Source organism: Bactrocera neohumeralis, chromosome 5, assembly GCF_024586455.1.
Source record: "Bactrocera neohumeralis isolate Rockhampton chromosome 5, APGP_CSIRO_Bneo_wtdbg2-racon-allhic-juicebox.fasta_v2, whole genome shotgun sequence".
NCBI classification, from domain to species: Eukaryota; Metazoa; Arthropoda; class Insecta; order Diptera; family Tephritidae; genus Bactrocera; species Bactrocera neohumeralis.
Genome location: NC_065922.1, coordinates 21,891,894 through 21,918,578, shown reverse-complemented (window position 1 = coordinate 21,918,578; position 26,685 = coordinate 21,891,894). Strand labels below are relative to the sequence as shown.

Here is a 26,685-nt window from a genome sequence, read left to right as displayed (position 1 = left end):
GCATCATTTTTGAAGAAATATGGACCGATGATTCCACCAAAGCACACCAAACCTTTGTTTTTTTCTGGATGAAATGACAGTTCTGGAATATCGTCAGGTTGTTTTTCGTCCCAAATGCGACAGTTTTGTTTGTTTGCATACCTCTTAAGCCCGAAATGGGTCTCATTATTGAACAAACTTTGACTCGAAAACGTCGGATCTTCTTGGGACTTTTCAAAAGCGAAAGTTTGGGAAAGTTGAGCGTATTCAATTCTTGCATAAGCTATATTTTGTACGCTTTCAATTTAAGATCTCGACTTAAATGCGCCAAGTCGTTCCATACGTCAGTCCGAGTTGCTGCGAACGGCGCCGAATCGACTCTCCACGGTCTTCGTTTACACTCTACACTCTCAGCTACGGCTGAAATATTCGTGTCATTGGCGTAAACAGAAACAAATTGTTTTTTAATCATTCCAGTATCATCCCATAATTTTACGAATATCATAGTTTTTTTTACAGAATTTTTTAAAGAACTAATTTATTAATTAAAACTTCCTACACTATCATTACTAATTAATTGAAAATGGGAACAAAAGCAACTTGATATTCACCATTAAGTCTCAGTTGCATTGCCACAAATGTAGTTCAAGCATGCTTGTGGCATGCAAAAAATAACCTCACTTTTTATTGAAAATTAAGTGAAATCAATATCATAAATTTTGCATTATTATAATTCTTTTTTACGCCATTGCTTCACTTCGATTACATTACAGTAATAAGTATTCAATTGCTCCACTTTTTATGCAACTAAATTAAATGGCATTCGCACTTGGTATCACCTTACCGACAAGCGGCAATTGCCAATGACTGCAGTTCATTTCCATTGGAGGCGGCTGTGGCTGTTGGCAACAAATTGATACCACATAATTTGAAAATTTGCAATTGCAGTTCAGCGCTGCGTCGGTGTGCCACAGTCGGTATCTCTGGGTGCCCACACAAACTAATTTACATTGCCATATATTATATATAAATTAGGGTGGTCAGTTTTTGGGTAAACGGTTTATAATAAAGTTGGGTAGATGGCGCGCTGTTCATTCATAAATTGTTTTGAAAACTATTTTGAGTATTTTAAAGAAAAAAAAATATTTATTTATTTGTCAGAGTTGGTTTCTGAGACCAGGTCCATCGTAAAGTTTGTGGATCCAATGTCAAGCCAATCTCCTTTCTCTCTTTCTAACTCTCTCTCTAAATGTTGTTAGGTTTTCTGATTTCCACTCAACATTTATTGGCTCACCCTAATCCATATACTTAACCAAACTAGCAGGCCATGGATGTCAGCTGCCACGTTGAGGGCGGCACCTCCAACAGTCTCTATTGAAGGCGTTGCCTTGCCATTGCGGTTCATTCCGTTCTACTGATACATACACACATACATATATGCGCATTTGTGGTATTGGTGCCTGCTGATTGGAAAATTCGATGCCAACTGCGCGCTGCATAATGCAATAAGCATTTACAATTGTCAACTTGCATTGTGCCAAACTGTTTCATGGAGTTGTGTGCCGTCGCCAGCGTCGTTGTGCCACAGCGTTGTGGTTACTTGTTGGCATTGCCAGTGGTGGCGGTGACTGGTGTCTACACTGCCGCTGCCACAATGCGAGCGCTCAAGTAGGCGAGCAGGCATTCGGTTTCAAGCTGTCGATAATACGGTAAAGCACACTCGAATGGCAGGCGTATCGAAGTCATTGAGATTTAATAATAACTGCTGCGTATTGAGTGCAGCAATTGGTGCCCTTGTTCTAGTGTTTTAACTTTGCATTACATTCAATTCGAATTTTCGTCTCGAATTTCCCGTTATCAGCTTTTGTATTGGTAGTTTATAAATTTGTTTTCTAGTATTGTTTTATTGTGCTCAATGCCAATGCCTGATAGAAGCTGCATTTTATTTATTTTTTCAATCTTCGCAGAAGTTTTCTACGCTAATTGCTTAATCTTGAAGCGAGTGGATTGACAACTAGAAGTTGTATGTATGTTTGCTCCTATTATTTGGTGTAAGAAGTTCTCAGCTAAATTAGAATGCTTTTTTTTCAACAGGATTGAGCCCGCGCTTGTAGGATAACTCCTTACAGGATCATTTAAACTGAAAAAATACGGATTTTAGTTAAAACATTAGCTTAGAGCTTCGACGAATGAAAAACATTTTTTAAAATCCAATTTTCACAGACATTTTACAAAAAAATTTGAATTTCAGTAAAAAATTTGCGACATTTTTTTTTTAGTTGTAATCGAAAGAAAAATCCTTCGTCCAAGTCTTTAAGAATTGTATCTCAAATACCTGTGTAAAATTTTATGAACATCGGTTGAGTAGTTCTACTACCTACTACTCGGATCAACTTGAAAAAAAAATTTGACTTTAACACAATATTGTAGAGGTATTGTAGAATTTAATAAGACAATACAAAAAATTCGATTTTTTGAAAGCCGTAAACCCATGTAACCCCTTAAAGCCAAAAAATTACGCTAAACTTTGAAAACAGAACACGAAACAGATCGCTTTGTTCAATTATGTGTCTTCGATTCAGCAATTGCTTTGCTCGCTAGCAAAATTTTCGTGTTGAGCTGTTGCAAGAGAGTAGGCGAATTTCTCATTAAAGTGTTATAATCGCTGTGTTCAGTGTTACCAAGTTACGAAGACAGCTTATGTAGCATCTTCAAGCAAAAGAATGGCTTTTTGAATTTAAGTTGAGGTTAGAAAAGTGCGGTCATTTGCGAAGCATTTTCGTCGACAAAATTATCATCAGTTCTCATTTCGAGTTATTACTAAACATACTTAGGGATCTTTAAGACTCATCTTAGGAACAAATAACATTTTTGTAATATTTCGAAACACTTGTTTTGTACTCTTCTAGAATTAGCGTCCATATTAATACTGCTGAAACGAAAATGTAGATTTTCCAATAAATCAGCAGATTTCAAAGTAGTTTTGAAGAAATTTCTGCAACTGTAATGATTGATAAATAATAAAAAAAAACAAATAATACAGTCAATAGTAGATGTAATGTAATTTCCCCCTAATTTTTACACATTCTCTTAATTAAGCACTTGTAAATCCCCCTTGTTTTGCGGAATGCCGTAAAGTAATTGTAATTGATTAAATATTTTTCTCCTGCACTTACATATGTATGTACATACATATGCCTTATAAATCCCTTTTGCTTTACCGCATTTTCATTTCCTTCACCCAATCGCCCCCTTTACTATTTCGCAGCCTATTCCTCTTTCAATTTATTTTCCTTTTTATTTTCCTTTTTTCTGTTTAGTTACCTCTCATTTGCGGTCGCGTTAATAAACTTTAAACACACTCAGATTTCTTTGTTGTTTTGTTTTGTGGCGCGCTTTTATTGTCTTTAATTTGCTTCTGGTTTATTTTCCTTCCTTTCTGCAGCCCGTTGGGCTTCCAACATCTAAGCCTGTCACCATTTCAAGTGAGCGTGCTAGCATTTTAATTTACAACAAATATATGAGCGTTTTATGTACCATATTTTAATTGTGGTCGCATGTGAAGCCATATAAAGCAGGCAACACTTAGATATACATATGTACATATTTAGGCGATTTTTGCATTTATTAATTTGTGTCGCATGTAAATACTACGTCAGCCTTTTGCTAGGTGTCTTTGACTTCATAACTTCACATATGTAGAAATGTAGAAATAAGGTTTTGTATACAGATTGCATAAATATTACTTTCTTACTAGGGTTGATAACATAATTTTCTTTTCTGTGAAAAAGCTGTGAGACTTAGCAAGCATCTTATTAATATAAAAATTTTTCATCTTTCAGCAATAAGTTCGATCACCAGATTTTTTCACATATCTGATTTGGTAGATATTTTGTGTAGTTTCAGTATTTTTGTAAGTAAATAATTTAGAAAGTTATTCAATTCTTCCTTAACCAAATTAGTCCTTAATAATATAAAAAACAGCAGTAGAGTAGAGTCATAGTTCCAAGTCATTTGTCATACATTTTCTTCCTGCCACAGATCATTCATTGCGTTGGATGGTCCGACAATACATACATATGTGCATTCGTACTGTAAAATTTTGACTTAAGCCGAGTTCTTTTTCAAAAAAAGACTGAAGTCGTTAATAACTGTAAATCAAAATGTTCAAAATTATTTAAGGAGGCCTTAGATAAACTATTATAGCCTTAACAGGCGACAGCGTTAATCCGGATTAACTGCGCACGTAATCAGATAAAAATTTTTAGGGAAGATACGACAGCTAAGCGATTTTGAAACTCTCGTAAACAGCTGATTGTCATTTTTATAATATTTTCAATCAAAATGGATAGAAGATAAACATTGCGGTTGTCGGCCGACCAATTTTTACAAAATCATATCAACACGTTATTTTTAAAACTGCATAATAACAAAACATCACAACATAAAAGTTTTTGTTTTATTATTGAAAATTTGTATTGAAGTGTTGCTTATTTTTCATTCACAATAAATTAAAATTGGCCATTTTCAACAATGTTGCCAACGAAAATGCTGCTAACTCGCTAAAATTTTGAGGATTAAATGGGAGTTAGCAACGGAGTTATCTTCACTAACTCCTGATTAATCCGGATTAATGCTGCCGTCTGTCATTGCTATTAGCCTGCTAACCTAACCCTTTTTTCTGAAATAGTTAAAATTTCAAACGAAATTTGTGACCTTTTCCAAAAATTTCAACTCCTTGCCGGTAGAAAAATAGCATATAAGGTCAATTGTTCTAAAACAAAGTCAATTAAAAAATTTTTTTTTTCTCTGAAACAGTTAAATTCTGTTACATTATAGTATGGCGTTTGAAGAATATTCTGTCAAATTTTCATGGAGAAATATTAATTATAAATACTCTAGAGCGTCTCGGAAAATAGTTGAGTTGAAATTGCTGGTTAATCTGAAATAAAGAAATCAAAATTATATCGTTAGATACTAGCTTTGCCCAGGAGGGTTTCAAAATTTCAACTTTACAATTTTTGAAAAAAAAATTGGTAATTTTTTATAGTAAAATAAGTTAGGTTAGGTTAATCTGATAGGCCAATAAGTCATGCCCAAACCAGTTTGGTCCTTTGCGATACCAGATGGGGTTCAGTTGCTAAGTCCAAGAAGAGTAGGCATTCTTTAGGATGCCTGTGCTGGACGCGTATTTTAATAGACTCTACGGCCTCACGATCGATACCTCCTGCAGTGTATCATACCGTGGAGACGCCAGATGCTTACAGCGTAGCCTTACCAATGTGGGACAATTCATCAATATTGCTAGGAAATGAAATTTTAAATTTAGACACAACATTCTTGAGACAATATGCATTATTTTAAGACAAAAAATTCGGTAAAGAAAATATAAATTTGTCTCCTCCCTTCTATAGTTTTTGCAAACTTTACTCCAAACCTCTTAGACCTCTTTTCGTGAAATTATATTTTATTTAAAAATAAGTAATTAATTGTCATGAAACTAAATTAAAGCTAAAAATCCTAGAAAAAAGTTAATACATATATATTTTTTTTGTAAACTTAACTACTTTATTCACTGCTTGCTCCTGCAATAACTATCCAGCTCACATATATCTTATGTTCCCTTGCTCACATACATACATTCCCCAACCACTTTAAATGAATTTCTATGCATTTCCTGCTCATTTCAAGCTGCCTTCCCCTATTCCCTACTTCCTTCCTCTGAACCTTTTTATTGTTTCGCAATAGCTCTTAATGACATTTGCTGGCTGTTATTATGCTTGAATATTATTGTGTAGCTGGTGGGCTTTGGCTTCTGCACCTTGGCACTGCACACGGACAGGCAGGTTTGCGGTGCCAAATGGAAATAATGTCATAATAGGTATGACAGTTCATCAACTGCATTTGAAGTGTGACTCAAAGCAAGTCCTCTTGAGTTTTAATACAATTTATTTATTTCTTTTATATTACCAGCCATTATATTTTGTTTAATTGTTGTGAGTTTAGCACTTCAGTCGCTAACGTAAGCTCCATTTTCGCAAAAATCTGTGTGCGTCCTTCTCATTCTGTTTTCATTCCTGCTTTAGTCCTTGCTGCCGGATTTGACTACTTTAAGCGCAGAAATTCCATATTCATGCTCAACGCACTCACTCCCTCTCACACTCTCCTTCTCTTCCACTCTTCCTTTCCACTCCAAGTAACTCCCAAACAACAATAACAGCAGCAACTTCGCTTGCTTTCTGCAAATACGAAAAATATAGAATCCTTTACAAGACATTAAAGCATGATATTCATAAAACCGCTTTTCAAATGCGTTCAAGAGTTGCCTGCGGCTGTCACCGTTATTGCCCTCGCAATTATGCTGCAATGCCACTACTGTAGTGTGCGTTGACAATTAGCGGCGTAAAAAGTGTCGTATTTCAATTATTTTGCCATTCTGTGTTTGTCCCTTACCACCGCATCCCCCTGCTATCACCAGAAACAATTTCCACTAATTTTATTGTTTCGCATTTCTCATTCTGCATTCTCTTGCATTTTATACTTTTCCAGTTAATTCTTTACAATTTTTGTTGCCTTGAAGTTATCTCACAATAATGGCGAATTTTCCAGCAATTGCCACACCACCCCCCATCCTGTGGTGCGCACACTTCGTCAACTGAAGCATTCACATTTCATTTTTGCATTTCTTCATAAGTGCATATATACAAAGATACATAGTACATATTTATTTACTTTTATTTGCATTTTCTGTCTTTCTTCGCTCATCAGCATTGTTGCAGGCATCAGTCCACTGTCTCCTCAATTGTCTTAAACTCAAATCCGTACACACATACATAAATATATACGCGTGCCTCGGTGCGAACTTTCATTGTGGCGCTAATGAATGGCCGCGGAGCAATTTGCTATGAAAATGATTCTTGTCCGCGCTCGCTCTCTCAATCTTCTTCGCTCGCTTTGAAAAGTATTTAATCAAGGCCAGCATTCTTTGCATCAAATCTGCGCCAGCGACGATTACTTTACTGCTTAAAGCCGCATTAATCATTACCTTTGAAACATAAGCAGTTGTGATTTTGCGCATGAATTTCCACAGTGACAATGAAAAAGTTTAACAATTGAGAGCGAGAAAACGCGCGTTGTTAGTTTAAGGCAGCAATTCGGAATTTTAAGTCGGATACTGAAACTTTGCTCTGAAAAAACTGCACAAAAAATAGTTTGTTTCTTTTCAATTTGGATGGTAAAAAAGACTTCCAGCGAAATGAATAAAAGTTGGGCAAAATAGCATAAAATTAGTTTAGTGAAGAATAATTAGTGAAAGGTATCTTTAAGTTATTTAAGGGGGGAGTAAGGTATTTTTGTTTTTTTTTTTTGCATTTTTTTATTTTATATTAATGTACAATATCTTAAGATTATTCTGTGAAAATTTGAGAGCAATTAAAGCAAAATTGACGGAGATATACACTTGTAAGTCTCCGCGCTCCGATTTGATTGTGAGCGTCTGTGAAACTTTAAAGCGTTTTTCCCACAACTCACGTTTTCAAAGTCGGTGCCCCTCATAACTTCAAAACTACTGCACCGATCCTTTTGAAATTTTAAACACTATTTCTGTACATATTTTACGAGGTAACGCTGGAGAGTTTTTATTGTGTTTTTCACTTCAAAGTCTTCGAAAAAATTTAATAAATAGAATTTCAAAAAAACTCTTACAGCATTACCTGGGGAAATCTATTATCTAACGAATGAACTTTAATTTTTTGATTTTAAATGATCCAGCAACGAGTTATGAGGGGCAACGCAATTCAACTTTTTTTCGATACCCGTCCGGACAATTGCTGCCATTGCCGTATTTTTTAATATTTCTTTGTAAAAAATTGATAAGACCTTTTTCGAATGTCATACTTCAATGTGCCATTGGTAGGATAAATAAATTTTAACTGTGTCGTCAGGAAAAAAATCACAAAAACATGGCTTTTTTCGTATGATAGAGATTAGAGGGTTGCGGCGACATAAAAAAAATAATTTACTCATTGACTACCAAGCCAATGTTTTTTAAACCCATATTATCTTCAGAATTTTTATATCAAAATGTGTTAAGAAAGAATCATAACGCTATTGCGCATGCGTTTGAAGACATGTTAGTGCAGAGTTGCACCACAAAAGCCGCTTGCTTGCTTAAGCTATTAACAAATGAGAATTTCGGTGAGCCAACAGTTTGACAGAGATAATACACTATTAACAAAGAAACATGATCACCTTACATGAAGAGAAAAAATGAGTATTTTAGTTGAAACATTAACTTAGCACTTGGGCAAACGAAAACAAACTGAAAATTAGATTTTTGGCAGACATTTTAGAAAAAAGACCTGCGTAAAATTTCATGAAAATCGGTTGAGTTATTCTCAAGAAATCTTGCCAACCGACTTCAAGAACACAGTTTCGAGAAAAACTCGTTTAAAGACGACGCACTTAGCCTAGCTGGCCTCGTTCGCACAAGTTCTCAAAGCTGTATCCGAAACTATTAATCTGATCAAGTTGAAAATTTTCTCTTCTAGTGTATTTTTGACACAATTTGCTTAGTTCTTAGTTAGAAAATTCTCACTACATATTCAAACACATTTATAAGTCTACTGAGAACTGAAAGCCGTAGAGGGAATGAAATAGTTCATCTACGCTTGTACAAACAAAGGAAAAAGTCAACTTACAGCGAAATTATACTGTTCACAAAAAAAGTTTATTTACAAATGCTTGATTTTGACAACTATATGCTATATTAGTCCGTTCTGAATAGTATATTCGGAGATTTTACCGTTGTCTTAGACAATAATCCACGCCAAATTTTATGAAGATATCTCGTCAAATAAAAAAGGTTTCCATAAAAGCACTTTATTTCCATAAAAGCACTTTATTTATTATTTATGTATGTCGGATCATATGAACACCTTCTTCATGTATATACTAAACCGTATAGCTAAACCGACTCAGCTTGCCATATACATATTAAATATACTTTATAGAGTTCGGGCGATATCCTTTTCGGTGTTACAAATCACGGCAAAAAAAGGTGGTTAAAGGTATAAGAACATTGGAAAATTGGTGGCAAACTTATTGTAATATACCTTGTTCAGGGTATACAAATACGATAGGATTACCGAAATCTTTGCTCTTAACTAAAACATTTTGACATTCCGACCCTCTAAAATATTCTAATAGAACTTCAGCATGACATGGTCAGCCATTTTCATGCTCTCTCTTCAAGTACATCACCCCACTGACATCTAGTCAGTATCACGTTAAAGACTATAATTTACAGTTTACAAAGCTAACACGACGCTAATAGCAATGAAAAATGACATAAAACGCAAGGCGAGATTTGCTAGTATAAAATTTGCCAATCCTAGCCCCGCTCTTACTATTAAACGAGAACTAAGCAGCAGAGAGAAAATCACTTAAACTACCTTAAGTCAGCGAAATGCCTTAAGACGTAATGACGGTAATGAAAATGTGCAACAGTTACGAGCTGATTTCGTGCGCTGCGAAGTGGCAAAGGGGGCTAGAAGGGAAAATGCTAGTTCTTAGTAGCTCATCACACTTGCTTTTGTACGCTTTTATGCATTTCTTAGTTTACCAGCTGCTTTGGCAGTATTAAAATAGTTGCTTGTTTTGTGTCTGTTTTTGTTAGTACATGGCATGTGTACGTGCAACATTGTTGCGCAACATTTCTATGCACAAGCGCACGTTCGGCAACGATGCAGCTGTTGCTTGTCAGTCTGATTTGTTGCGAGCGAAATAAATGCGGTGCTATTAGTGGATGTCGTGTTGTTGTTGCTGCTGGTTTTATTTACCTTTTTGCATATAACGGTATGTATGTACTTATATACATTATATTTTACGTTTTCCTTTCTTGCACTGAAATTGAGCTGTTAGCGCTCGCATTGCCTTCAATTTTCGTTTTTTGTTTCCGTCTCGCATTTTCCGCTCTCCGCCGCACTTCAGCATTGCTAACTATGGCAATATGTATGTATGTATAGTCAAAGTGCAGAATAATTTGCCACTAATCCAGGCCATTTGTCAAAGTTTTTCTTAGCTCATTTCTCAAAAGAAATGGAAAAATTAGTTTCACTGCGGCGCGGTGTGGCAAGCGCAAGAGTGGGAGGCAGCAACAGCAGTAAAATGAAGCATCAAGTAATTAGCACGACATCTAGAAAATGAAATTGTAAAAAAAGAGACACGAAAAAAGCACTGCAGCCAGCATAAAAAACTACCAAACAAAACCGATCCGCTTGACTGCGTCTTGCAACAATGTTGACTTAATATCAGCAATCAGTTGCGGCAGTCGAGCAATTGCGGGCAGTGAAAGTTTTGGAATGATTTCGAAATAACACGGTGTAAAATGCTAATAAATCAAAACGTTGTTTCTATCGTAGTTTTTGCTATTTCAAATTATATTTATTCCTCTGCAGTGGTAAATGTTTGAAAGTGGCGGGAAAATGTGTTCGAAATGCAAATAACGGCAACCACAAGAAATTTATAAACTCTGTAATATATTTTGTGCAACGTGAACTCATTAATCGGACAGGCGCTGCATGTGTTAGATATGCATCTAACTTTATTATAAGTTGACTTTAATTTACTTACTAACATGGAGAGCACTGAATCGAACTAGCAACTGGTATAATTTAAATATAGTGGTACAGTCGGTTGGACAGAGCCGTTAAAACACTTCAGTTGGGAAGAAATCAAATAGTTTTTTTTTGTGATTTTAGATCAGTAACTAATTTTTAATGTTGGTTTCAATTAAAAAATGATTAGTCTATATTTAAAATCGATACCTAGGCGCTTTGTGTTTATTTGAGCATCCTTGGGAGATCTGAACAAATCAATTCCGCCTCTGTATAACCCCTTTATTTGTACTTTTATATTAATCCTTATTAAATACTGATTCAGTACCTTTATATGGCTTATTGGATTACTCTATTCGAAGATTCCATTCGAAAGATATCAGGAGTTTGAAAATGTATATATTAGAAAAAAATCGCGTAATGAGCGCCGGCCCGCTCGGCTAGGCTACAATATACTTGTAATATGCTATGTAATCGTCATTGGTCCACTGGAGGAGTCAATATCAAAAAATGAAATGCGTCGCGGCTCACTAGCCTAGTTGGCTCCCTACCAAGAGGTCGTGTGCGGACTGATTATTAATTAAATTAAATTAATTAAATTAAAAATAAATTGATTAATGAAAATTTAAAAACTAATTTCCTAATTAAATAAAATATTAATTTTAAATGTTAAATGTAATAAAAAATTAAGCTTTAATTTAATTAACAAAATTGAAAATAAAATTTTAATCCGGTTTTGAAACAGTTTTTGTTTGTATACCCACATTTATTAATTTTTTTTCTTATTTTTTAATCCGGAATTTGGTGTTTACAAAAAAGAATGTATTAAAATATTAAGTTAATTAATTTTTAAATATACTGTTTGCAACCCTATGTAGCTATAATTAATTTTTCATTAAATATTTTTTATATGACTTATGACATGTTTCCAACTTTGCTATTATTGCCAAAAAAGTTAGTGTGCTATTAAAAATAATACGGCAACTCTACAATATAATATAGCAAGAATTCTGAACTAATTTTGTGGTTATTTCGATCTTTTTTATCTAGTAAAAAAGATGTAAAAGTTAAGTCAAAGTTAAGGATATATAATCCAATATTAATATTTATTTTTCTCTTCCGAAGCCTATTTTGCTCTGTGTTGACCTTATTTCTGTGAAAAAAGTTTAGCCTTTCACTCTTACTAACCAGTACCATCGAAATCCAATTTTTGTATGTAATGGATTATATATAATAAATTCTATCGATTCTCAAAAGCAAAAGTATTGGCAAAAAATTTTCTTTAAGGAAACATAAAGCCTTTAATAATTTTGCAGATTTATTTTTAACATCATTTGACAAAAAATATCTGAGAAAAAATATAATAGTCTAGAAATGAACTTAGTATGAATCTTTAACATATGTAATATATAATAGATTTTACATAATATTTATAAATTTTTTTGTTCGACTCTAACCTCACTCAAATTTTATTATTGTTTTTAATAGATTATTATCGTATAAAGACCCAGATATTTGCTATACTTTTATATTATATTTGAACTAAAAAGTAGTCCCTCATATAAAATAAAATATATTTAACCTGCATTTAACAAATATATACCTATATATATTTTTTGATTTTTGTTTATGAGGTTTACCATCTGTTCAAGTTTTTCATTACAATTTTTCTCTGTTCCACAATTTCAGACAACCGTCAGTGTTCTGCTAATTACAAAGTGACACAATAATGCTGCTAAGTTGCACTGGCATCATAGTAAAATAAGAGCCAACACAAAGCGGTAAACAACCGTTAACACCCAAAGGCGACAAAATAATCAAAAAGCAAGCCAACAAATAACGGACACACAAACGAACCGCCAACGCAAAGGATTCACTGCAAGGACGTTAATTAATCACAAGCTTGTGCAGAAAACGAACTTGCCACAGCAACACTACTACTACTACATACATACATACAACACGCACACTCGGCAAACAAAGCATTCAAGCAATCAGCAACACGCCCAAAACAACCGCCGACACTGCAACAACGAAAGCTTAGCTGGATATCACAGATTGGCTAAAGCAAGCTGACAGACACCAAAAGGCAACGGATAGCTAACGGTCAGGCATTGCCACATTGCGGCGCGCAACAGCAAGGAGTTAATAATACGCCTGTTGCGGACACCGGCACTGTAAGCGCAGCAGGCAATTATCGATAATAGCAGACAGTTGAGAAGCTGTAGCAACCGGAAAGGCAGAGTTGCACGCGCCACAAAGGTAAACGCGTGCAACACGAAGCAGCATTACACACACTCACACGCGCACACGACATGTTAAGCCACATTGATAAGCGTGTGGCAAGTTGTTGTAGCAGCAGCAGCAACAACAGCAATATGCGTAATCAACAGCATTATACAGCGAGTTGCGAAGGCAACAGCAGCGAAAATACAACAACAAAACACATTAACTCTGCGCCACAACAACATGAACACAGCACGCGCTCTTCCATATCACTGGCGCTGCTCACACAAACGCTATTCTTGCTGTTGCTGCTCGTAAGCATCTCGCCCACGGATGGCAACCCCGACTGGATGCAACACTGCAGCATGTGCCATTGCAATTGGAACTCGGGCAAGAAGACAGCCGATTGCAAGGCGCGCTCACTCACCGCCATACCCGACGATCTGAGCAACGAAATGCAAGTTGTGGACTTCTCGAATAATCTGATACCCGAGTTGCGGCGTGAAGAGTTCGCCGATGCGAACTTGCAGAATCTGCATAAGATCTTCTTGCGTAATTGCACGATACAGGAGGTGAACCGTGATGCGCTCAAAGGTCTACCCATACTCATCGAGCTGGATATGTCGCACAATTTCATACGCGAACTGCATGTCGGCACATTCAGTGGGCTGGAGAAATTGCGCACGCTCGTCATGAATCACAATGAAATCGAAGTGTTGGAAAATTATCTCTTTGTCGACTTACCATTTCTATCGCGCGTCGAATTCAAGAATAATCGACTGAAGCAAGTCGAAGTGCATGCCTTCGGTCAGCAGCCGATGTTGTCGGCCATCTACCTGGAAGCGAATGCTTTGTATGTGTTGCGCAAAGAGACCTTCACACGCATACCGAAACTGACGCATCTCTCGCTGGCGCAGAATCCCTGGAACTGCACCTGCGAACTGCAAGCCTTACGCGACTTCGCGCTCGCCAATCGTCTATACACACCGCCCACAGACTGCGCACAACCGCCAGCGTTGCGTGGCAAACTTTGGACCGATGTACCGTCGGAGAATTTCGCCTGTCAGCCACACATACTCGGCTCGGTGCGTTCGTTTGTCGAAGTGCAATCGGATAATATAACACTGCCGTGTCGTGTCGAAGGTACGCCGCGTCCAAACATCACCTGGATCTACAATCGACGCGCCATCAATCCGAACGATCAACGTTTTCGTGTGCTGAACTCGCTCGAACAACAGCCGGTCATCAGCTCCGACCCGCTACAGTCGATCACCTCTGAATTGCGCATTTTCAATGTGCGCGCCAGCGATAAGGGTGTCTACACGTGCATTGCCGAGAATCGTGGCGGCAAAGCGGAGGCTGAATTTCAATTGATCGTCGATGGTGACTTCTTTGGCGCGCTCGAAGGTATCGGCGTCGGCATGGGCGCCTCCACCACAGACACACAATCGAATTTCCTACTCGTCATCTGTTTAATTGTCATCACCGTGCTGTTGATACTCATGTGCGTGCTACTCATTGCCTGCTGGTATTGTCGACGTGCACGCTCTTATCAAAAGGATGCGACCATGATGAGTGAGAACGGTTTGATATCGACGAAAATGGACAAGACGAATAGTTCAATGTTGGAGGGTTCGGTGATAATGGAAATGCAGAAGAGTCTGCTCACCGAGGTGAATCCGGTTGAGAAGCCGCCGCGTCGCACCGAACTGGAGAATGTCGATGGCAGCGATGAGGGGCATGAAATCAAGAAGACACTACTGGATGAATCACAATTCGGTGAGTAATTAATTCTATACCTTTAATATATATTATATACTTAAGAATATATGTGTGTATACTACAAGAAGTCCACCTAATCCAATTATCTATAAAAGTAATTGAAATGCGTCAATTGCAAATTGACTTCCCAGGCAAAAAAGCTTGTTGCTTGTGTGTGTCTCGTGCATCTTTGTAGCTCGTATTCTCTCACAGTATTAAGCACTTGGCAGGCTTTTGATTGCTGACACATGCTGCTTGTAATCGCATGTTAGAGGTCTCTTACTGAAATGCTTGACATTTCTATCATCAACATGCAGTGCTTAATGAAGCCACTTATCTCCTCTCGTTGCATAACTAAGCTAATGAGGCGTGTAGACGAGTGCTAGGTATTACGATGAGTCAATCTTATATGTAAATTGATTGCAAAAGCATCTCCATAAAGTGTAGGGAAAGTGATTGAGAGTGGAAGATATTCGATTAGTGCTCCAGCCCTGACTTCTGTAAGGTTAGGTGTATCCAAATGAGTTGAAAGAAAATTTTTTTATTTTTTTTATTTTTTTAAAGTCCAAACAAGTCTAAAAATATTAAAGATATATATTTAATTGAAACTAAAAATATTTTTTAAAAATTTTATTGATTTGGACTTTTTTTTTTAATATTTATTAGTTTTCTTCGCTCATTCTACTACTCATCTCACGACTTAAAATGTGAAGCAATTTTTTGTTTTATTTTTATAATGATAAATTAAAGCACAGTCTTAAGGATATTACACCTTCAAACCTTTTTAGTGTTATAATATATATATACATATGTGTATTCAATTTCATACATTATAATATAAATATATATTCGCGGTAAATTTTTATAAAAAAGAAGCGTTAATTCCATTTATACTATGCCTAATGTTTTTTAGAGTGCGAGAAATAATAAACTCATATTCTCTTTATTTAAAACTAGTTTAAACACAAATCTTATTTTAAGATATGTGGAGACCAACCAAAACTCAATTTAAACTCAAAATACAGAATTATTGTATGACTAGCCTTTGTAATCTTCCTGAATTCTCAAAAATCTTTATATATTTTTCGTTAGTATGTCTGCTGTCTCTCTCTCTCTCTCTGAAAAAAAAAGTTCTCTTCGTTGAAGTTTAAGATTTCTAAAATCAACTCTTGAGTCACTCAAGCTCATGAAGATCGCTTTCTCTTCTCTTTGTGAAGTGCTGAAAGTATGAGATAAAGTTAAATAAAAACTAAATTATCTATAACCTCTATTTTTATCAAGAATACACTTTGATTTCGAAAGAAGTGGAAATTTTATCCGACTCGTGAGTTATCAAAATTATTTTCTTTATTGTGTCCTTTATATATATATTTTTCGAGGAGATTTTGATGAATTTGTAAAATGAAAAAAACATATTTTGAATTAGATCTCCGGAAGCTGTGAGCTAAAAATCAGCTATATATGATGTAAGAGCACACAAATATCAAAAATAAATAGTTTTTTGTTTAATCTTGATAGCAAATGGAAAAGTTTGGGAACTACAAGTCTTACAAAACCACGTTTTAGGATATATTAGGGTGAGCTAAAATAAATTTTTTGTTAATTGAACTTTTTGATGGCTAAAATATTCTTTAAGATGTATTAGGGTGAGCTAAAATAAATTTTTTGCAGTTTGAAATTTTTTAAGGCAAAAATATTCTTTAAATATAATAGGGTGAGTCAGTATAAATTTTTTGTTAATTGAACTTTTTGAAGCTAAAATATTCTTTAGGATGTATTAGGGTGGGCCATTTTACATATTTTGTTAATTGAACTTTTCGATGTCTAAAATATTCTTCAAAAATCTGTCAAACGACCACTAATTAGTAGCATTGATTTAGTGGGGTTTTTATGATAAGCATTTTTAAAAAGGGTTGCCATCTGATGAGAAATTCGTTTAAAATCAAATATGGTAAAGACAAATAAGTATTAAAAATATATACATAGGTATACATAAGTATGTTAGAAAGGATCGGAAGTGTGATACTAAATATGTTGATTAGTGTTGCCAACCATTTTTTTGTAATAGGCACACAAAAATTGGTATTATATCACTTTGTGACTGAGTAATTTTTAATTTTATTTGCATTCATAAAGAGATAAATAACCAAATACCCTGGATAGGGTTCTCACTTTGCTTAATAACTCAAATTATGCAAGTATTCTGGATTAGAAATTCGGAAAAATATAAAATATTTTTTTTTTTTTGTAATTTTTTTGATAGATTAGATATTCTGAATTAGAAATTTGTTAAAAGGAAAAAATATTTATTTTTTAAAATTTTCGATAGTTTAGATACATACATATTGGGTAGCCGAAAAAGTCTTTTTATCAATAGATGTTGTTGCAGTCGTATAACTCCAGTGCTACCAATCACTTTGTGTCATACCATATAGTGTTTTAAAGGTAAGACTAAGCTTCATTTAACAAAAATTAAAATCGGGGAAATTGAAAAAAAGTTACAGCTGTTCAAAAATGAGTAAAAATGATGAAAAAATAAGTTGAAATTTGATTAGAAATAAGAAAAAACATTTTCGACTACCCAATATTTAAAAAAACTCTCTTAGAGGATTTTTCAAAGTTCGTATTATTTTCAAAGTTGTAATCGTTTCAGTATGGTGGCAACATGCTCGGTTCAGTCTCAACTTAAAAGTAGACTTTTCGCTGCGGTCGTCAGGATATCTAGATAAACATTCTCCATGAAATTCGTTCAAATATTTTTCTATCAATAAATACTAAAATTTAAAGAGAAAATTTAAAAGAGTTAAAAAATTTTTGAAAAGTTCCAACTTTATTTTAAAAAGTTGATAATAAAGGCTTAATCACTAGACCAGAATATCTATCCCTTAAATGCGACGAAATGTATGGTGCATGCAATATAAAGAAAATTAAAAAAAAAAAAAATCCTAGACTTATGTATTCTAGGTTAAATTCCTGTTTCCATAATTTTTTTCTGAAATTTTGCTCCAACGCCATAATCATAAGCATTAAATAGAAAATCATTGAGATTAGCTACTGAGAATTTAGGCCCTTAAGCACCACTTAATAAAGAGATCTCAGCAAGCTTCTTGGCGTTATTGGTATGTGTGAATTTACCTTCCACATACTTACTATGTACACCAACATTATCGAGTGCTTATCTGGATTATTAGCGTTGACGGCCTGCATTATCTACTGAATTTCGTAGATGTTCGATGCGCCTAATTAAAATTAAACCCAATCAATGTCTTGAGAAATTTCAACTGTAAATTTCAATGGAACGTTTGTTGGCATATTTGTAATTACAAAGCATACATATACATATATACATACAATGTATCATATTCATTTGTGTGCGCACGAAACTTGAGACACTAATAATATTATATAACAGTACTTAGTTACTAACCTTTGCAGTGCCACTCAAAGTGTACATGCAGACATGCGTATGTAAGCATTTGCTGGTGTTTGCTTGCAATCAGTTGCAATTTGCAACATGCAATTATCAGTTATCTCCCTTTGACTTCTTGGTATGACAGCTCAACAGCGTACTGTGGCATACAACAACCGCAAACACACACAGCATGCTGCAACTTGACTTCCAGGCATCTCATGCAACTCAATGTATGTATGCCAATAATGGAGAAATATTAATAATTTGTTGAATTTTTTTTAGCTTTTTTTCTTTGCATTTCACATTTGGGTATTCGGTTATTTGGTATGCGGTAAGAATACTCATTTATTGCTGTTGCTTCACCTAACGTTCAAATATTGCGAAATATTGCCTTAAGTTATGCAAACGGACACATACTTGCTTAGCAACGTGCATTAATACATGCATACATACAAAGATAAGCGTGTAGATATTTGCTTGATAAACATATTTGCATTCTAACTGTGGTTCTTGGAAACAATAACTGTTATTATAGCAAGAGGTCCATAGTGTTTGTGGTAATTATTATTTGTTCTTGACCAAAGCTTTAATATAACTAATTAGAAATTATTCGTTTTGCAGCTACGAGATGAGAATAAGTGGGTGGTCATTTCGTATGAATACATATACATATGTTTGTATATGTGTGTGTATGCGTGTGTCTGGTTTTGTGTATGTGTGCTAACACGCTTTACATGTTAAAGCAGTTGATATTATAGCTAAACTATGCTATACGACACATATGGTATATGCCATATAAGCTTATTGGCATTTATATGCATTAGGGTGGTCGTTATTTTCCAACCATTTGTTTTCTTTTTGGAAATGCCCTTGAAGTTGCAGTTGAAGTTTTTTTTCCCAAACAAAAATTATCCAACGTAAACAAGCTCTTTATTTTCAATTTTAAGCGTGCCTAAATCATATTACTTTTCACCTAAATATAACTTGGGTTTTTTTGATATTTTCTATTAAACGTTACCTTGTAAGAATAATATTCTTTTACAAAATTGACCACATTACAAAAATGGTTTGAAAATTTTTTCCATAAAAACATTTATTTAAAAGTTATATGCAATTAAAGTGATACATCAATTTTCCTGAGCATTCATACAGTCGCCTTATCAATTTTGTGTTGCTCATACGTCTTGGCGTACTTTATGTATGCGCTGTACATTTGATGCATTTCGATTGCTTATAACTTTTAATTGAATTATTTTATAGAAAATTTTAATAAGATCTTTTTTGTAAAACTTAAAATTAAAATCAAAATAAATTAATAAAGTAAATAAATACAAAATGTTAAATAAAAAAATCGAATAAAAATTATATATTAAAATTCTGTTTTAAAAGTAGTTAGTTTTTTTACTTTGAAGATGCAAAATTTATTTAAAAAAAATTCCAATTAAAATATATGGAAAAATTAGTATGTCGTTTTTAAGGCAAAACTCGATTTTTTTAAAACAAAATTGAAAATAAAGCGCTTGTTTGCCTTGAATAATTTTTGTTTCTGCAGAAACCCAAACTTCTGGAACGTCTGCAAAAACACGCAACTTAAAAAATAACGAACATCCTAATTTACACACATATGTATGTGGTTATATATTTGCTAGGCACCTGCAGCAATTTCGTTTCGGCATAGCAATTATTCCATCAGGAATGCATGACACGACAGAGGTTAGAGCTATAGAATTTTGTAGCGTTTTCTGTATGTATATATGTATATAAGAATATATTTAGAGAAGTATATTTGTGGTCAGGATAACTATAAATATTATGTTGAGAAACTAAGAATTATTGTGTTGAGCAATTAATATTTTAAGCTTGAATTTCATTGATAACAAGGAGATCAGCGAGTATAAAAATGGAGCGCAATTCTTAGAAATTACACAGAATCCAAGCGGCGCTTGGAAAAAATTACTTAAAGAAGCATATTTTGGAACGTTATCAATACAAGGCGTACAGTATAGCAATTAATATGGGGTAGTTTGGAATTGAGTTAAATACTAGAACTCATAGCATTTGGGATGTCTTCCCCAATGTTTTGCACTAACCAATAAATCTACAGTGAAAATGAAAGTGGTGACAAATTATCTTGAATACTGGATTCACTAAGCAGACGAACTCCTAACCTACTAATATAGATCATTTTGATTTTCTTTTCTCATCTTGCATTATTTTATAAATCTTCCAATAATATTAGAATTAGCTAACTCATCCATCCTCAGCTAAACACAATAACATCGAAAGAGAGTAAAAAATGTTAGTAATCTGAAAATCTGTAAATATCAATAAAAGGACTCACAACTTGTCATAACGCATCATGAAATCACAAAATCATAAATTTTTACACTTGTCAAAAAAATTGTTGTTGGACTACATACAGAAGTGAGTTTACGCAATTACAATTCTCAACGCTATGTTTTCGGTTAGTTATAACTATAACTTTATGAGACTATGTGAAACCCCTAAATGTATTTTTTTGATGCTTTGTAGATGAACTCGTCGTTGCTAGAATAGACTCGCGGAATGTCTTTTGTAAAAAATTACGGCAAGAATTGATGCAGATATGACAAATGGAAAAGAAACTTAAAGGGATATTCTACTATAGAAGCTGCAAAACTGAAAACTAATTTTATAAAATGGCGGCTACTCAATAATAAAGGACGTATTTTTCACTAATTTTTCAACTTTGTCGAATTTTTTAAAAATATTAAAAATCATTTTTATACTCTTGCAACCTGTTGCTACGGAATATAATAATTTTGTTTTATTTTTTGTTGCTTCATGTGTCAAAGAGATAATTAAAGGATATTCACAGCATATTTCAACTAAATCGGCTAATTAGAATTTGAGGTATTGTGTCTGTATCAAAAAAAATAAAAAAAAAATAGTTTCTAGAGAAACGCTTTAGAAATTTTCACTGTTGCAGTCGTCTGCTAAACGAAACTAAAACGGCTTTAACTTGGGAAATAATTTGAATTTTGAAAAATTCTTTCTGGTAGATATTTTTAAACATCTAAACTATCGAATTATGAAAAAATTAGATTTTTTTAACTTTCTATAATTTTTAAAAATCCTTTCGGCAAGATATTTTTGAATATCTGAACTATCGAATAATAAAAAAACTCGATTTTTCCAACTTTCTAGACTGGGATACCCCTTTAAGCCAAAGTAGGCATTTTATTGAGCGTTTTTTTTTTGGCATCTCTTGATTGTTTCTTGTTTTCTAACTCTAAAATTAACCCTGAAACGATTAAAGCCAGAAAATTCATTGAAGGAACCAATGATTTCCTCTGTCACGACATATAACAAGTGTATGTAAAATTGGGTTTGCTTGCTTTTATTAATTAAAAATGAAGTTATGTTGAAGGAAATAATAATTATAGGCATTAAAATTATAAGAAAGTTATTTTCCATATTTGATATAGATTAGCTTTTTTGTTAGCTTTTATCCTCTCGAGTCAAGCTTGAACTCACAAATACCATTTTGATAGGTGGCTGCCATATTTGAACCAATATGAGGTCTAAGTAATAAAGTGACCTGAGCTCAGTATATGAACGAGCAGTACACATAAGTCTCTATAGTTATCTTCATCTCCTGCTTGGATCTTGAGCATTGCTACTATTCATTTCAACTTATAATGTTACAAAATTTTATGTCAGTTTTCCAAAACTTCAATGAAAGTGTCCATAGTCGAGGATAGTTAGTAGTTCTGTTCTTTGTTCAGAATAGAAATAGTTACAATATACGTACGGTAGTTAAATATTTATCAGAATTCGCTCAAAGTATACAATTTGTTTTATCATAATCAAAATCTAGACTACCACGTATAGATGATAATGCAGTAGCTTTTCTGAAATTTCGAAATACCACGAATAATATGGAAAACAGAATCCCATACTTTTTGAGTCTTTAGCGGCTAATCTGAATTTGTATCCCTTTGGGCAATTTTGATCGCGTTTTTCTAGTGTTTGTTCTTGGTGTAAGTAAAGTTTTAATTATAATGCTTGTACTTTTAAACTTCATAAGCTTACTAAAAATTTCAAAACTTTGAAAAATTTTAATATATTCCAAGTATATGAAAATTGGCACAATTGCTTAGGCAATCAGTGAATAATTGGAATTCCTTAATTCAAATAACATTTTTCAATTCACAGCCTATGTTGAAGGGTTCAAAAGAGGGCGGCAGCAAAGTTAAAATGTTAGAACAAATTGAAGTTTCATTTTACTGCGGCCTGTCAGTTGGTACTTTGGTTCAATTCGATAACAAAGCTGTAGCTTCTATGAACACATACATGCATGCAAACAACATATTCTCGTATACTATATGTAGATATATTGTAGGGAATGCGCTTTCAAAAAATCAGCGTTGTTGGCGGTCGCGCGGAACTGAAAGATTAATTGCTTTTGCTGCGCAAGCGGTTGGCTTCGCCGCGCGCCAAATAAACCGTTCATGCTGGAAATTTTTCAATTTTCTGCAGCAGTTAGGAATTTGCTGGATCGCGTAGTTTTTCTATTGTAATTTTTATATTTTTTGTATTCTAATTGAGCGCATAGCTGAGCGCGTTGGCGCGCGAAAAAGTTTTGCGCTGCAATCAATGCAGTCTAATTGTTTTAAAACTTTATTTTTTGGAAAAACTTCTTTGTTTTTATTGGTGCCACTAACAGTGGCATGCAATAAAAGAATACTCACAAACAAAGCGCACAAAAATCTCGCAAACAATTGCACTTGTTTCTCAATTAGTCAGGTCAATTGCCATTTATTGCGCTTAACTCATATTTTTACTCACCCGCTCCTCTCGTTTGCTCCTTCTTTGCAGGCAATCACCCGCGCGACGATGAAACCCACTCAGTCGCTCTATCGGATGCCAACGCACCACGCGTACGCCACACCTACATCGACGACACCTACGGCACCAGCCTGCCGCCCGATCTGCTCGCCTTCCCGGCACGCGTGCCGCCCACCTCACCTTCCATGCAATCGTCGCACAGCAACATACCGGAACAAATCATCTATGGCATACGCTCACCACCGCTCACCAGTCCTGTGTACGCGCACATGACACCGCATGGCATCTACGGCACCACAACCATCGCTGCCGCCACACCGAACGGTTTCATGACACTACAACATCCGAAATCGCGCAACTTGGCGCTCATCGCAGCGGCCAACAATCGTCAACAGCTGCAACAGCAACATGTACACGCCCACCTGCCGCCGCAGCAGCATGGCGGCGCACACCAACAGCAATCACCGTTCTTGCCAGCGCCCGTTATGTACTCACCCACCACAGCGGTGGTGATGAAGCAAGGCTACATGACGATACCGCGCAAACCGCGCGTTCCCAGCTGGGCGCCCTCCACATCCACCACAAATGCCACACAACTGAGCGAATTCCAATCGCCCACATCGCCAAATCCCAGCGAAACTGGCACCGCCACCACAGCCGAACTCCAAGCGGAGCCCGTGTACGACAATCTCGGATTGCGCACAACAGCCGCCGGCAATTCGACGTTAAACTTGCACAAAGTACATCCGGAGGCGAGTAGTGGCGCTACCACATCGACGCGTTACACAATGCGCGACCGCCCGTTACCGGCAACGCCGAGCCTTACTTCGGTGGCGTCATCGAGCGCATCGGCCGCTATGCAACAACAGCCGCAAGCACAGCAAGCGCAGCAGCTACAACAACACACGCCAACAAAACAGAACAAAAGTGTCGCGAGCACATCGGCGGCCGCCGCGACTGCAGCGAAAATCTACGAGCCCATACACGAGCTGATGCATAATCATCATATGACAACGACCTCCGACACGGAGCCGCTTTATGGCACCGCGCGACATCACAACGGTCTCACAATTGTGCCGAGCATCAGCGGCAGCAGCGCACTAAACACTTCCAGCAGCACCAACGCGTCGACGGGTGAACCCACGAAAGTGGCGAAAATACCGCCACGCCCACCACCAAAGCCGAAGAAGAAGATGTCGGTGACAGCGACACGCGGCGGCCAAGGCAGCACCAGCCAACTGTTCGACGACGAGGGCGAGGACGGCACTGAAGTTTAGTTGCACGACAACAATGGCGGCGACAGCAACAGCAACACCAACGACAACAGCGACGACGCCACCTAAAAGTTTGCGGCAAAAAATGGCAGCTCATAATAATAAACCATATGCAGTGACAGCGTGGAGCAGCAACGAAAATGTATGGTAAATGTGCGAAAGCATAGTGTATAGGTGTATGTAAGTAAGTACGTACATATGTATGTATTCGTATATATGTATATGTATAGATAGGTATGCATGCAATAGTTAGTTGGAAAATAATTGGAAATCAACTAAAGAAAGGTACGCGGTTTGCTGACGCCTCTGGCGGGTGTGATGAATTCGGATGGTGGTTGTGTTGAGGTGTATGCATACAGCGGCAGACGACAGTCCCACTTTTAGCCTTGCATTGCAGCTGCGATGGCACTCAACTGAGGGTGAACATGTGAATGTAGACTTGATATCAACTGAAGCTCAACTGAAAAGTTTCAAAGCTTATCTTTGGGTATACTGACCTGCATGACTAGTTTGAACTCAATACTCAATATAAAAATTGTACTCATTGCATATTTAGTCCCTATCTAGTTCACCAAAGCTCTTTAAAAATATTACGCAGACCATAATCAGATAGTAATTACTTTTGTGGTGAGTTTTGAATAATGTACTTGAGTTCAAAAAATCACCAAGTTCGCAAAAACATTTTAGCCAGACCTTAAGTCTTTATATTTCTCATTATCGCTGAAAAGAAAAACAAATTCACCACTTTTTGCTTGCATGTTGAGGCATTGTGATAAAAGGTGTGCTAAAATACACAAATTATGTGGTGAAAAATATGTTAGTGAGTTAGTCTGAGTTGGAACTGTATAAGTGGTGAAAAAAATTCATATCAGTCTGAGCTGAAGCTATCAAGCTTACCATCCCCTTCTTCCTAGAAAATAAATTGAGCCGTTTGTGTTCTCATTATGAAACTATCATCATGCGTGTGGTGAAATGTCCCATATCTCAGATAATGAATAACCTTACCATGCGATATGGTGTAATATCCCGAATTGTGTGGTGAAAAAAGTCATACTGGTCTAAGTTGGAGCTATGTGTATAATTTCCCATCATCTCCATCTCAGATAATAAGCTTATGATTTTAGTTTACACCATCAAGCACTGCGATAATGGCTGTATGGCTGTATATTCAAAACAGTGTGGTGAAAAATTTATATTGGTCTGAGCTTGATCTATATAACTTTCCATTATCTCTCTCTCAGATAACCATTGTTGTTAGTACCATCAAGCATGGAAAAAAATGGTATGGTGAAATGTTCAAAGCAGTGTGGTGAAAAATTCATATTGACCTGAGCTTGAGCTACATAACTTTTCATCATCTTTATCTAAAACAAAAATGTGTTGAAATATTCAAAATAGTGTGGGGAAAAAATTTAAATAAAATTTCTAGCACTATAAATTTATGGAATTTAAAAAGATAGAACTTCATAAAAACATAATTTTAAGATTTTAACTCTTGTTGGTCAATAGTGTGGTGAAAAAATAGGTCTGAGCTCAGATTATAACTATTGCTCTAAGCTTGAGTTATATAACTTTTTATCATTTTCATTTCGATAAAGAGTATGCTGAAATATTAAAATAGCGTGGTGAAATATTCAAAATAGTGTGGTGAAAAATTAAAATTCGTAACACTAAAAAATACTTTTTTTGAATTTAAAAAATTAAAATCCATAACAGCATTATTTTAATATTTTAACTTTTGTTGATCAACACCTGCTTCTTCTGTCCACATATTTTTGAGAGAAACAGATTTCTACAAACTAGTTTTCCAACATCAAAGAAGCTTTAAACGCTTTATACACATCTTATAACTCATCTGACGCCCAAAACGTTTCATATATGTGGAATACCAGTAACACCACCATATACCAAACGGTAAATACTTACACAAAATTACCCTCAATGCAACACACCACTCGAATTCACCACCTCGCACATGAAGTGTGGCTAATCGCGTGACGACTTGTGTGCCAAACGACTGATGTAGAGTTTAGTAAATTACACAGAAAATTACAAATAGCAAGACAAAAGAAAAACAAAAAACAAAAAACGAAAAAACAGAGAACAACACTTTTAGAAAACATGAAAATGCAATAATGGAAATTCGAGAAGAAGTAGAAGAAGAAAAATAAGAATGAAGAAATGCAACTAAAAGGACTTTCATGCTTCAAAAGTAGTAGTGCACAATTTCAAAGAACAAATTAGTACAACTTTTTTGCTTCGTCTCTCGTCGTATGCTTTGTTGTTTTTGTTGCCTTAGCCATTTTCAATTTTAACTACAACAAACATTTTTAATTGGGCAACAATGAAATAGAAAAACAGAAAAAGAAATGAAGGAAACACTTAAAATTGGCGCACTTTGCACAGCGAGCGAAAGCATAAAGAGCGAAATCGAGCGGAAGTGCAGAAAAAGCTTTGTAGCTGTAAAAGCTGTAAGCAGGATATGCTGTCGGCTAGAAGCGAAAATTAAGATTGCAGCTGAAATTTGGTGCAATGAACTTTGGCTAGCATATATAACGCCGATATTTGCCTACTATTGGCTTATGTC

At 35.4% G+C, this 26,685-nt stretch overlaps 1 protein-coding gene across 2 annotated transcripts in view; it reads left to right on the top strand.

Moving 5' to 3' along the window:
* LOC126760136 (uncharacterized) overlaps positions 1-24,240 on the top strand; it is a 271,609-nt gene extending 247,369 nt beyond the window's left edge. For both annotated transcript variants that reach the window (XM_050475571.1, XM_050475570.1), the window contains 2 exons: positions 12,285-14,600; positions 22,855-24,240. In XM_050475571.1, the coding sequence (XP_050331528.1) occupies positions 12,911-14,600; positions 22,855-24,101 (2,937 nt within the window). In that variant the 5' untranslated portion in view covers positions 12,285-12,910 and the 3' untranslated portion in view covers positions 24,102-24,240. The remainder of the gene's footprint in view (positions 1-12,284; positions 14,601-22,854) is intronic.
* Positions 24,241-26,685: the final 2,445 nt, after the last annotated feature.